Source organism: Passer domesticus, chromosome 32, assembly GCF_036417665.1.
Source record: "Passer domesticus isolate bPasDom1 chromosome 32, bPasDom1.hap1, whole genome shotgun sequence".
NCBI lineage: Eukaryota > Metazoa > Chordata > Aves > Passeriformes > Passeridae > Passer > Passer domesticus.
In genome coordinates, this window is record NC_087505.1 from 2609121 (window position 1) to 2621577 (window position 12457).

General features: G+C 65.4%; 2 protein-coding genes across 2 annotated transcripts; both read right to left on the reverse strand.

The window, feature by feature from the left end:
• Positions 1 to 1311: 1311 nt before the first annotated feature.
• On the reverse strand, positions 1312 to 4541 carry LOC135288299 (lysosomal acid glucosylceramidase-like). The gene is made up of 10 exons (XM_064401655.1): positions 4478 to 4541; positions 4110 to 4301; positions 3890 to 4036; positions 3624 to 3757; positions 3133 to 3305; positions 2796 to 3030; positions 1943 to 2167; positions 1703 to 1866; positions 1500 to 1625; positions 1312 to 1417 (listed from the first exon to the last, which is right to left on the reverse strand). Exons 1-10 carry the CDS (start codon positions 4539 to 4541, stop codon positions 1312 to 1314), a joined length of 1566 nt encoding a protein of 521 aa, XP_064257725.1.
• Positions 4542 to 8693: 4152 nt separating this feature from the next.
• LOC135288321 (lysosomal acid glucosylceramidase-like) lies at positions 8694 to 12421 on the reverse strand. The gene is made up of 11 exons (XM_064401681.1): positions 12009 to 12421; positions 11555 to 11746; positions 11334 to 11480; positions 11120 to 11253; positions 10868 to 11040; positions 10529 to 10766; positions 10184 to 10408; positions 9938 to 10101; positions 9693 to 9818; positions 8822 to 8942; positions 8694 to 8788 (listed from the first exon to the last, which is right to left on the reverse strand). The coding sequence occupies exons 1-10, from the start codon at positions 12073 to 12075 to the stop codon at positions 8840 to 8842; spliced, it is 1569 nt and encodes a 522-aa protein (XP_064257751.1). The 5' UTR covers positions 12076 to 12421; the 3' UTR covers positions 8694 to 8788; positions 8822 to 8839.
• Positions 12422 to 12457: the final 36 nt, after the last annotated feature.

Sequence of the window (12457 nt, forward strand, 5' to 3'; positions counted from 1 at the left end):
GAAATGACCTCAAGTTGCATCTGGAGAGCTGTGGCGTTTCCCAGGAGAGGTTTAGGTTGAATACTAAAGAAAATGTCTTCATGGGCAGGACTGTGCAGTCCTGGCATCGGCTGCCTGGGGCAGTGGTGGCGTTGCCATCCCTGGAGGGATTTAATAAATGTATAAGGAGCACTTGGGGACGTGATTTAGGGCTGGCCTTGGCAGCGCTGGGGGAACGGTTGGGCTTGATGATCTCCGAGGTCTTTTCCAACCTCAAGGATTCCATGACTCTATTCTGTGATTCCAAGCACAGGCAGCCAGACCCCGCTGCCGTTGGGGCCAGCACTCCCCAGGAACATGGATAAAAGCACAGGACAGGCTGGTGTGCTCCAGGAACAGGCTGGGACGGAGCCCGGTGCCACCTTCACACCACACTCCAATAAACCAGCTGTAAATCCTCTGGGGTTTTCATTTTCCCCAACCTCAGCAGTTCCGTGGCTCCCACACAGGGGCATTGGCCAAGGAGAGCTCTGGCTTTCTCATTCCTGTACTTCAAAGGTGCTGGTAACGTTCCCAAAGGCACAGGGAATACTGAAACTGGTATTTAGGGAAGGCAAACAGGACGGGGAGGTCACTGCGGGCTGCGGCCGGTGCTGGCCACAGCCAGAATAGAGGGGACTCTGTCCAGAGGCCACCCTGGAGAGGTGGCACCAGCCTAATTCGTCCGTCAGGTTTGGTGGATGGGGACACTGATATCATTTACTCTGCCTTTCCGACAGCGTCTGACATTTGGATTTTTTTTTTTTTAAATTCCCCCTCAAAAAAAAAGTAAGCTGGGGAAAACCAACAGCACATATGGAACGAATCAAGGGCTGGCAGCAGCCGAGGCTCCAGCTGCAGGGATAAACAAGGAGCCACCCGCAGGCCACGGGGGCCGGAGCCCCCGGGGCAGCCCTGGCCCCGGCGAGGAAAACCGAGCGATTTCCGAGCGCGCAGAGGAAACGCTGACGGGAAGGGCGCATTCCGCAGGGAGCGCGTCATGGCTTTACTTGGCGCCTGCCACACACGCGAAGCTTTCAAGGGGGCCACGTGTGGAAGTGTGCTCCGGGAGACGGTGCAGGGGGAGCTTCCAGGGGGATGGGAAGCGCCGGGAGGGAGGGGAGGCTGGGGAGCAGCAGGTCCCGGTGCCGGGAGCGCACGGAGCCCCTCGTGCGGGGGCTGCACTCCCGGCAAGGCGTCACCTTCTGCTCCCAGCCGTGAGGGATGCTGGAAAGGGTGCAGGAAGAGCTGGCCCCCAGAGCCCCCCTGAGCCCCCCAGCACTCCCCTGGCGATCACTGCTGGCGCCACAGGTAGGTCTGGATGGAGTGAGCTGGAGCCACAGCCTCGATGAACCCCATGGCGGGGTCCTGGATCCCAAAGGGCACATCCCGGCCAAACCTGGGGGGCAACAGGGGCTGAGCAGGCCGGCAGGGCTGGGGATGAGCACCACCCCCACCCCCTGTTGAGGACCTGGGCTGACCTGTTGAGGACCACCAGGACAAGGGCGCCGTCGGGGCGCAGGACGGCCACATGCTCCAGCTGGCAGAGGAGGCAGCGGCCGCTGCTGTGCAGCCCCACCCGCCGGGAGCCCTCGGGGATGAACTTGCTGTGGGGACAGCACCAGCAGTGGGGCTCTGCCCCTGGCCTGGGGCTGGTGGCAGCCCCCCAGCCCCCCTGACCCACCTGAAGTGCCCCATGTGGTAGAACATGGGCTGCTTGTAGAAGACATCCTTGCTGCCGTCCACGATGACGGGGCTGTCCACAAAGTTCTTGACCCAGTTGGGGCCTCCCTGAAGGTCCAGGGCCAGGTTCCAGTCGGTCCAGCCAGACACAAAGTGGTTCATGACCTGGTGGGGCAGGGCAGGGGCTGAGGGGGGCTGGCCCAGCCCGGGTGGGCGGTGTGAGGGGGTTTGGGGGCTGTACCGTCAGGATGCTGTAGCTGTAGTGGTCTCCCCGCTCCCAGCAGCCCAGGGACACGGCGAAGCGGAAGGTGAAGAAGCCAGTGCAGGCCTCCGTGTAGAGGAGGAAATGGTCGGGGAAGAGCTTGTGGGTGGCCTCCAGGCTGCAGCCAGGTGGGACAATGGCATCCAGGTACCAGTGCACGGCCAGGCCAGCCACGTAGCGAGCAGCCGTGGCATTTCCCAGGACCTGGGGAGCAAAGGAGATGCCTCACACCGAGCCCACCCACGCCTGAAGCCTGCAGGGATGGACTCATGGACTCCATGTGGTCTCTCAGGGCCACCTGCTGTCCCCTCCCGTGGGCACCACACCCTGCAGCACTGCACCCCTTGGAGCAGCACCCTAGCATGGATCTGCTGCCCCAACGTGGCTTGGGCACCTCTCTGGGTGCAGTGCTCAGGGGGTGGGCACAGGTTTGCCCCTCAGCGGGCCTCTTGCCCCCACCTGCTGCCTGGTGCTCCCTCCACACCCCCCTGTGGTGGTGCAGCCATGGAGGCAAAGGAGCAGCACGTTTTTACTTTCTTTCCTCCTAATATTAGGATATTTTCCTCCTATTCCTAGGCAATATCCCCAAACAGCACCGTGGGGGTGAAACCAAACCAGCCAAAACTCTGCCCAGCCAAGGTGCTGCCAGGTCCCGGGGATCCGGGGTGTGAGTGCCACCTCCTGTCCTCTCTCCCGCCGGGCACGGGCGGAGGCGGCTCCGGCAGACCCGGTTTGCTCCCACTCTAGGGCTGGGAGAGGCCAGGGCTCCATCTCCCACAAAGCCTGGGGCTGGGGAGCGGGGCTGAGGGCAGGAAGGGGCGCTGCTCCTCACCACTTTGGCCCAGTGCGGGAGGTGGATGCGCTGGTCGTCGAGCATCAGCAGCCGTGTGCGGTGGGCGCTGCGGGCCAGCGCGGGGCCCAGGTCCCGGGCGATGAAATCCCGCTGCTGCGCGGCCGTGAAGGCGATGGTGGGGGCCTGGGGGGGCGTCAAGAGCCCCGCCAGCGGCTCGTTCTGTGCCGTCACCGCCCAGAAGGTCACGTTGCGTTTTGCATATTCATCCAGGAACCTGGTGCGGAGAATTGGGGGCAGAATCAGCTGCGCTGTCCCCTCCCCAGACCCCACGCCCCGATCCTCCCGCTGTCCATCCCGGGCTGGTTCCAGACAATACTTGATGAAGTAGTTGGCCCAGGTCTTGTGGTACTTGTCCCCTGCCTTCCCCTTCAGCGTCCCCTTGCCACGGACGTCCCCGTTACTCTTCATCCAGGCTGGGGCGGTCCAGGGGCTGGCAAACAGCAGCAGCGGCCGCTTGCTCATGGCCAGAGCCCGGCGCAGGAGGGGAATCTGTGGGAGGGGGCAGAGGGACAGGGTCAGCTCCAGCTGCGGCTCCCCAAAACCACAGGGCCCGGCAGCACGGGAGAACTGAAAGGACCTCAGCGGGGGCTGGCAGCCGGCAAGCACCACCCCCGGCACAGCGCCGTGGCTGCTCACCCTGCCACTGCCAGCTGGGATGCGCCAGGACGTGCCCCGGAGAAGGTGCCAGCTCCCACAGGTGTCCCCAAGCACCGTGCCACGGCGTGCAGGGCTCAGCAGCACCCGCTCCCGGGGGTCCCGGCACGAGAGGGGACAGAGGTGCTGATGGCAGCGGCTTCAGCCTCCCACCTTCATCTTCACGTCCTCGTCCGCCAGCCTGAAGTGCTTCAGCTCGTGGTCGTTGGGGACATCGTCGTAGCTGTAGGGGCGCACGGAGAAGTCGCTGCAAGCCATGGGGACCCGGATGAGGTTGTACTCGATCCCTGAGGAGCAGGAAAAGCGTCAAGAGGCACCGGAGCTGGCGCACAGGTGGCGATGTCCCTGCAGCGGGGACAGGCACAGCCCCCTCTGGCGACCCCACGGCCCGCTCCCCCCGCCGTGCTCTGGCTGCGCACCGCTCTGGGAGAAGTAGGAGCGCAGCAGGTTGTCCTGGGCTGCCTGGGACAGCTTCAGGATGTTCATGGCAGCAGCATCGGAGAGGGACCCTCCGAAGCCCTTCACGTGCTGGTGCAGCGCGGAGATGTTGAGCGTCAGCAGCAGCCCTGCGGGAAGAGCCCGGCTCGGTCCTGCTGCCTGGGGGCCCGCGGTGGCACCGCCACCCGCCTGTGGCAGTACCTCGGGTGCTCAGGCTGCTCTGGAATTTCCCCTCGCTCCTCTCCAGCCTCTTGCCGGCCTTGCTGCTCTCGTACTTGGCGTAGGAGCCGGGGGCTGGCACCACCACGGGGTCCAGCGTGTCGCAGTAGGTGGCATTGCAGACACAGACCAGCGAGCCGTGCCCAAAATCCTTGGGGATGCAGGGTCGGGCGCCTGGGAGGCACGGGAGGGTGGCGGCTCGGGGACGTGTCCCTGTGTGCTCCCCCGCCTGCCCCGCGGAGATGCCGCCGTCCCCGAGCTCCGCATTCCGGCACCTCCCGGGCGCCCAGCTCGGCGCTGCCCCGGGGTGCCCGAGCCCCGCTGCCACCCCCGGACGTCCCCGTGCTCACCTGCCACCTGCGGCACCGGCAGCAGCAGCAGCAGCAGCCAGCCCAGGATGCCGACAGCCCCCATGGCCCCTCCGCGTTCCCCCGGCTCTGGAAGGTCCCGGGGAGCAGCACCTGCGGCGGGGACACCCTGCTCACGGCAGGGACATGGAGGGGTCAGTGCCACGGAGCTCCTGCCGCACCCTCCATGCCCCCCGAGCACCCTGATCCTGCTTGGGGAGGGTCCATCCCCGCCAGGAGCCCGCAGCGCACCCGCCTTCACCCCGGCTGCTCCCGAGCTGCGCTGCCGCCAGCCCTCCTCCTCCTCCTCCTCCTCCTCAGCAGTGCAGCCTCCCCACCTGGCCTGCCAGGGAGCTGCCCGGAGACCTCCCCTCCGCAGCACGGCCTCTCCCACCCCCTCAGCTCCTCCTTGCTCTGCTCCCGGCCCGTACCTGCCCCGGGGCCAGGACCGCCGATCTGCTGCTCCTGCCGGGTCCCTTCACTGCCACGGCAAGGAGGGACAGGGACATGGTGCTGGCAGCTGGGCCCGGGTGAAAGGTCCACCCCGGTCACAGGGGCAGATCTGAGACCCCGCTGAAGGAAGAACTGATGATTTTGTCAGGCAGGGTGTGGGTGAGCCCCTGGGAGCCCAGCAGAGCCAAGGGCAGGCTGATGGCACGGCTGTCTGTCCTGCTGGGCACCTCCAACAGGACACCCTGCCCGCCACCCCGCTGTCCCCACTGTCCCCCAGGAGCCACAGGGCCGTGCAGGAAGGTCCAGGACACCCAAGCAAGGCCAGTGAACGTGGCTGCAGAGCTCAGGGCAGCCTAGGGGCACAGCAGGGCTGGCCACATGGAGCTGGGACTGCTGTCATTCCCTGCCCAAACCTTTAGCATCACTCTCCCCAACTCAGCTTGTGATGGGGAAGGTGACAGCAGTGACAGCAGTGGCACAACAAGCAGGCAATAGCCCAGCTCCTGGGCCAACAACAGCAGCTGGACCCTCAAAGGTGACCCTGCTGTCCCAACACCATGCCAGGAGCAAAGGGCAGCTCTGGTGCTCCTGTAGCACTCCCTGCTCCTCCAGGAGCCACCCTCCAGCCCAGCAAGCCGAGGCTGAACCGGGCCAGCTCACCTGGGCACACAGACCCTCCCTGGTGCCATCTCCCGTGGACAGGTACCCCTCACTGTGGGGACACCCTCAGCATCTCCACCCAGGGAATGGAGAGCGGCCACATCCCAGCCACAGCTCTGCTGGCCTGGAGCATCCACCAGCAGCTCAGGGCTGCCCTGCACAGGGTTAAACTGCTCCGTTAGCTCTCCTTCCATGGGTGGAGCAGCACTTTGTGACTAATTTTCTCCATTTCTGGCATATCAGATGCAGCTCTGGGGCAAATCAATTTATCAAATTTCCTCCTACCCCCAGCGCTGCCCTGCTGTGGGCCCTGCCACAGTTCCACCCCTGTGCTGGGAGCTGAGCCATGAGACACCTGGAGCCACTGGGGCTGGGGCAGATGGGGCCAGGGAGGCCCTGGTGACCCCTCAGGGGGCAAGCAGGTGCCCCAGGAGGGAGCTCCTGTCCCTGTCCCGCTGCACCGTGGCTCTCCCACCTCCAAGGGTGATTAAGGTGTGACCAGACTGCTACACCCAGGCTAATGAGCCCCAATTTTGGGGAGGGATTAATAGCTCCTAAGGCAATCAGCCACCTTCCAGCTCGCTTCCAGGCATCCAGGATGCCCCCGCTCACCCCTTTCCCATTCCAAGCTCCAGCTCTTCCTGCCCCCCATCCAGCACAGCCCCCCGGCTGGCTCAGCTCCCACAGCTCCTGGAAGAAAAACACTGCGGAGGCTGCTGGAGCTCATCCTTATCAACAGCAGCTGATAAGAGCGCCCTGCTGAGCAGGAAAAGTGAGAGCCAGGGACCGGGCAACGCCTCGCGTGGAGCTGCTGCTGGCACAGCAGATACCAGGAGCCCCACCAAGCCCCCAGAGCTGCTTCTTGTGGCCAAGCTCCAACGAGGGGGAGCTCCTGGGGGCCGCAGGGGCCTCGTGGCGTGGTGTGACAGCCCTTTGCAGTGCTCGGGTGGGTTCGTTCAAGGAGGTGGGGTCAAAGGGGCCACCAGAGGAACCAGAGGGTGAATTTTGTCCTCTCAGGAACCAGAGGGTGAATTTTGTCCTCAAAGGAGCCAGAGGGTGAATTTTGTCCTCTCAGGAACCAGAGGGTGAATTTTGTCCTCAAAGGAGCCAGAGGGTGATTTTTGTTCTCACAGGAGCCAGAGGGTGATTTTTGTCCTCAGAGGAACCAGAGGGTGAATTTTGTCCTCACAGGAGTCAGAGGGTGAATTTTGTTCTCACAGGAACCAGAGGGTGAATTTTGTCCCGAAGCCAGGCCAGTGTGGATGGGGACACAGGGACACGGAGCTGGGCTGAGTCACCTTTCTGGGCATCACGACTTTGTTAATATTTATGCCAAAGAGCCTCAGTGTAGCATCACTCCTTCCCAACAGCAAGACCCCAGAGCACGTGAGGACAATCCTCAGGGTGATCACTGGCTCCAGGTGGGACCCCAGCAGCCCCCATTCACCCGAGCCGCACACAAGCCAAGGCTTTGCACAAGAATTAATGAGCAGAGCCAAGCCCAGCGACGTCGGAGGCTTCGCCCCCGCTGCGTTTATCCCGGAGCCAGTCGCTCCCTGGGCACCGAGGCGAGCGCAGGGAGCCGGGCACGTGGGCCAAGGTGATTCAGCATCCGGCCACCAGCTCTAGCAGCGGGCCAGGTAAGTGAGAACCAGGTGGGGAGCAGCCCCGCAGGGAGAGGGATGGTGGTGGGGATGGGACTGGCTGCGCGATCCTGGAGAAACGTTTCCCTCTTGTGGACAAACACCAACAGCCTCGGGGCAGGAGCGGGCTGCTCTCCTCGGGACTCTGGCGGCAGCTCCCGGAGCTGCAGGGTCGCAGGAGCAGCATCCCCGTGGCTGCGGTGTCCCAGGGTGACACTGTCACTCAGCGGCCACGCCCGGGCTGCGCTCAGCCCACGCAGCATCGCGGCTGTCAGTCCTGACAGCACCCCTGGGCACATCCCACCCGCCCGCATCAGCCCAGGGGCCCCGCCGCCCTCCTCGCCCTGAAATTATGACCTCCCTGCCCTAATCTCCTGCTCTCACGCCCTGGCAGCTCCCTCCCTCCTTCCTGGGTGCGCCCACACTCAGCACCCACTGCCGGTCCTGCCCCCGCTTGCTCAAGGCAGCCCGGAGCTGTGGTGGGTGCTGAGCCCCTGGTGCACCCCCAGGCTCCTCACCATGGTGGGGACCCCTCAGCTCAGCCCCTGTGGGGAGCAGCAGGCTCCAGGCAGGGCTGCTGAAGCCTGACCAGCCTCCCTGTCCCTGAAAAGCCCCAGGAGTAGCTGGCACTGCCCTGACCTCAGCCAGAGCTGGCTGAGCCCCTGGTGCACCCCCAGGCTCCTCACCACAGTGGGGACCCCTCGATCAGTCCCCACGGGGAGCAGGAGGCTCCAGGCAGGGCTGCTGCAGCCTGGGCAGCCTCTCTGTCCCAGAAGAGCCCCAGGAGCAGCTTGGGCTCAGCCAGAGCTGCCTGGCACCCTGAGCCCCCACCCTGAGCCATGCTCCTGGAGCTGGCCCTGCCTCCAGCCCTGGCCTCAGGACCTCAGGACCTCGGTCTGGGTGTGACCCACACAGCCCCTGGCCTGACATCAGGAGCAGGTGGCTCCAGACTGGCAGGAAAAGCACAGAAAACTGGAACTTGGCTCAGCCCTTCTATCCGGGGTGGGTTTCCAAGTGCTTTGTGCCTGCTCCTGATGCAGCATCTGCATTTGGGATGCCTCCCGAGCCACTTGCTAGGTCCTAAAACCCGTCCCCAACAGCAGCAGGAGCACAGCCGGGCTCTGCTCAGCCCCAGCCAGGCAGTGCAAGCTCAGAACTGGGAGCAGACTCACGCCTGGAGCATCTCCCAGCAGGGTGAGCCCCGGGAGAGGGGCTGGGCAGGGACAGGGGCCCACGATGCTCCAGCTGCTCTGTGCTGCTCGCCAGGCTCCAGCAGGCTCCACGCCGGCGTGGCACCCAGCCACAGTGCCCAGGAGCAGGGGAGGGACCCGGAGGTTTCTCTTCCAGCCGCAGACACCAAGGCAGCATCCGTGTTTAATGTGGGAACAGCAGAACACAGCGCTCACAGCCTGTGGGGTCCCCACCCCGAGGGGCACCGGTGCCCCCCACCCTCCTGCACACCCCCAGCGCCCCCGGGGCCCCCCTCCGGCTCTGCCGCGGCCCCGGGAGCGCCTCCCCCGGCCCGAGCCCGCGGGCAGCTGGGGCTGCACGTCCGGCCCGTCACTGTCACTGCCCCTCTGCCGCTGCCACACGTCACTGTCACTGCCCCTCACTGCCGCTGCCACACGTAGGTCTGGATGGAGTTGGCCGGAGCCACGGCCGCCAGGAGCCCCACGGTGTCTGCCAGCGCGAAGGTGATGTCCTGCGGGGACCTGGGGGTGACAGCAGCACGGTCAGACCTGCACGGGGCCGGGGGTCACACACGGGGGTGGCAGGATGGGGGTCCCAAGCAGGGGTGGCAGGATGGAGATCCCAAACAGGATTGGCAGGATGGGGGTCCCAAACAGGGCTGGCAGGATGGGGGTCCCAAACAGGATTGGCAGGATGGGGGTCCCACACAGGGCTGATGGGACAGGGATCCCAGACAGGGCTGGCAGGATGAAGGTCTCACACAGGGCTGGCAGGATGGGGGTCCCACATGGTGGTGGCAGGATGGGGGTCCCACAAAGGGTTGGCAGGATGGGGGTTGCACACAGGGCTGGCAGGATGGGAGTCCCAAACAGGGTTGGCAGGAAGGGGGTCACACACAGGGTTGGCAGGACGGGATCCCACACGGGGCTGGCAGGATGGGGGTCCCAAACAGGGGTGGCAGGAAGAGGGTCCCACACAGGGCTAGCAGGATGGGGGTCCCACATGGGGGTGGCAAGATGAGGATCCCAGACAGCGCTGGCAGGATGAGGATCACACACAGGGCTGGCAGGATGGGGGTCCCAGACAGGGCTGGCAGGATGGGGGTCCCACACAGGGCTAGCAGGATGGGGGTCCCACATGGGGGTGGCAGGATGAGGATCCCAGACAGGGCTGGCAAGATGAGGATCACACACAGGGCTGGTAGGATGGGGGTCCCACAAAGGGCTGGCAGGACAGGGGTCCCACACGGGGGGCCAGGCTGCATCACCCACCGGTTCAGCAGCACCACCACCACAGCCCCGTCGGGCCGCAGGAAGGCCGTGTACTCCAGCGCTGTCGTCTTGGACTCTCTGGAGGCGACGAGCCCCACGCGCTGGGAGCCCTCGGGGATGAATTTACTGAGCAGACAAACGAGAAGCAACCTCAGGGAGACCCCAGGACAGCTCCCCACAAGCCAAATTAGCCTTGCTTCTCTCAGGACAAGGCAGCTTAGCGCATGATGTGGGCTCCAACCCACCTGAAGTGCCCCATGTGGTAGAACATGGGCTGCTTGTAGAAGATGCCTTCACTGCTGTCCACGATGATGGGGCTGTCCACATAGTTCTTGACCCAGTTAGGGCCCCCCTCCAGATCCAGGGCCAGATTCCAGTCAGTCCAGCCAGACACAAAGTGGTTCAGATTCTGCAACAGGACAGCTCAGATGCCTGCCCAACAGCAGCAACCCTCCCAGGGCCCAGCACCCAGGGAGACACGGGGGCCTCACCGTCAGGATGCTGTGGCTGTACTGGTTCCCCCGCTCCCAGCAGCCCAGAATCACATCCCGCTCCCAGAAATGGGCCCCGATGCACGCCTCTGTGGCCAGGATAAAGTAGTCAGGGAAGAGCTCATGAGTGGGCAGCACTGTGTCCTGTATGGGACCGATGAAGTCCAGGTACCAGTGGATGCCAATGCCGTGGACGTAGCGAGCTGCCTCCTCATCCTCCAGGACCTGGCAGGAAGAAGAGTGAACCCATGGGGCACAGAGGCCCAGCCTGCACGGGACAGAGAATCCCAGCCCCCACAAGGTCAGGGGCTGCTCCCTGGGTCACCACGATGGCAGCACACTGACCACTCTGGCCCAGTGCGGGAGGTGGAGCCGGTTGTCATCCAGGATGATGAGCTGGACGTGGCGGTGGGAGCTGTTGGCCAGCGCCGGGCCCAGGTCCCGGGCGATGAAGTCCCTCTGCTGCTCAGCTGTGAAACCCAAGCACTGGAAGGGGTAGTTGTTGATCAGCCCGGCCGTGGGCTCGTTCTCTGCTGTCACTGCCCAGAATGTCACATTGTGCTTGGCGTATTCATCCAGGAACCTGGCGTGGGGAGAGGGGGTGAGCCGTGAGGAGTCCCCAAGTGCCACCACTGAGGGTCCCCCGGGTATCACCCCGCTCCCCCGGCCCCGGCAGCTCCTCACCGCACAAAGTAGTTGGCCCAGGTCTTGTGGTAGTTGTCCCCTGCCTGCCCCTTCAGTGTCCCCTTCCCCACATAGGACTCGCTGGTCTTCAGCCAGGTGGGGGAGGTCCAGGGGCTGGCGTACAGCGACAGCGGCCGCTTGCTCATGGCCGAGGCTCGCTGCAGGAGGGGGATCTGCAGGAGGAGGTGGAGGGGCCAGCTCAGCTCAGCCCCCGGGACCCTCCATCCCTCCCTGCTCCCTCCCACCGCTCGCCTTCAGCTTGGTGTCCTCGTCCCGCAGGGCGAAGTGGGCGAGCTCGTAGTCGTAGGGGACGTCGTCGTAGGTGTAGGCGTGGAGGGAGAAGTCACAGCTGGCCATGGGGAGCCGGACGAGGTTGTACTCCAGCCCTGCCAGCACAGCGGGACACGAGGTGTCCGTGATGTCCGTAATCCCTGCCACCATCCCACCCGTGTCCCCCACGCCCTACCCTCCTCGGAGAAGTAGGAGCGCAGCAGGTGCTCCTGTGCTCTTTCCGGCAGGGACAAGATGTTGATGGCGGCCGCGTCGGTGATGGAGCCACCGAAACCCTTCACCCTCTGGAAGCGCTGCGTCGTGTCCAGCCTGAGGACAACATCTGCAGGGAGGGGAGCCCAGCGTGACGGTGGGTTGCTGCAGGGTCCATCCCATCCCTGCCATCCGTGGCAGTACCTGGGGCGCAGAGTTTGTGCTGGAATTTCCCCTCGCTGCGCTCCAGCCGCTTGCCGGCCTTGCTGCTCTCGTACTTGACGTAGTAGCCGGGGGCTGGCAGGACCACGGGGTCCAGCGTGTCACAGTAGGTGGCATTGCAGACGCAGACCATGGCATCCCGGCCGAAATACTTGGGGCTGCAGGGCTGGGCGCCTGGGGGGCACGGGAGGGTGGTCGGGGCAGCCCCAGGGACATGTCCCTGCCAGCTCTGCCCCGGGGGTGATGCCAACCCCCCCCGTGCTCCACACCCCGGCACCTCCCGGGCACCGAGCTGCCTCTGGACCCCCGGACAACTCCCGGGCATCCCTGACCACGCACTCCAAAGGTATTCCCTCCTCCTCCTCCTCTCCCATTCCGGGCCGCCCGGGGACCCCGTCCCCTCCACCCTCGCGTCCCCCGGCTCCCCCTCGCTCACCTGCGGCCCGGTGCACGGCCAGCAGCACCGGCAGCAGCCGCCAGCACAGGGCACCGACAGCCCCCATGGCCCCGCCGCTCCCGGTGCGCTCGGAGCCGGCCCGGCAGCACCGGCTCCGCCGCCGGCCTGGCCTTTAAGGGCGCCGGGGCAGCTCGTCCCGCCCACACCCGGTGCAGGAGCGGCACCGACTCTGGGCGGGCCTGGCCCCGGCGCTTCCCCCGCGCCGGTTCTGGTTCCGCGAACCGGCAGAACCGCGGGGGCACGGGGTCGCTTCCCCCGCCCTCTCCCCGAGAAGCGCAGCCGGTCCCGGTTCCGGTCCCGGTGGCGGTTCCGGTCCCCGCCGCCTCCCCACGCCCCGACAGCACCGGCCGCCCCGTCCCGCGGAGCCGCTACCGGGAAACCGGGAGCCGGCACCCCGTGACCGGTCAGCTGAGCGCCCGCCCCGCCCC

Bases quoted from the DNA above. Each gene is read 5' to 3' on its own strand.
- LOC135288299 (XM_064401655.1), bottom strand. From the start codon at position 4,541: ATGGGGGCTGTCGGCATCCTGGGCTGGCTGCTGCTGCTGCTGCTGCCG. The intron at 3,031-3,132 runs GTATTGTCTGGA...TCTCCGCACCAG, and splicing joins TGGGCCAACTACTTCATCAA to GTTCCTGGATGAATATGCAA. The intron at 1,867-1,942 runs GTACAGCCCCCA...CTGCCCCACCAG, and splicing joins ACAGCTACAGCATCCTGACG to GTCATGAACCACTTTGTGTC.
- LOC135288321 (XM_064401681.1), bottom strand. From the start codon at position 12,075: ATGGGGGCTGTCGGTGCCCTGTGCTGGCGGCTGCTGCCGGTGCTGCTG. The intron at 11,481-11,554 runs GTACTGCCACGG...CCCTCCCTGCAG, and splicing joins GCACAAACTCTGCGCCCCAG to ATGTTGTCCTCAGGCTGGAC. The intron at 8,943-9,692 runs GTGGGTGATGCA...TGTCACCCCCAG, and splicing joins GTGGTGGTGCTGCTGAACCG to GTCCCCGCAGGACATCACCT.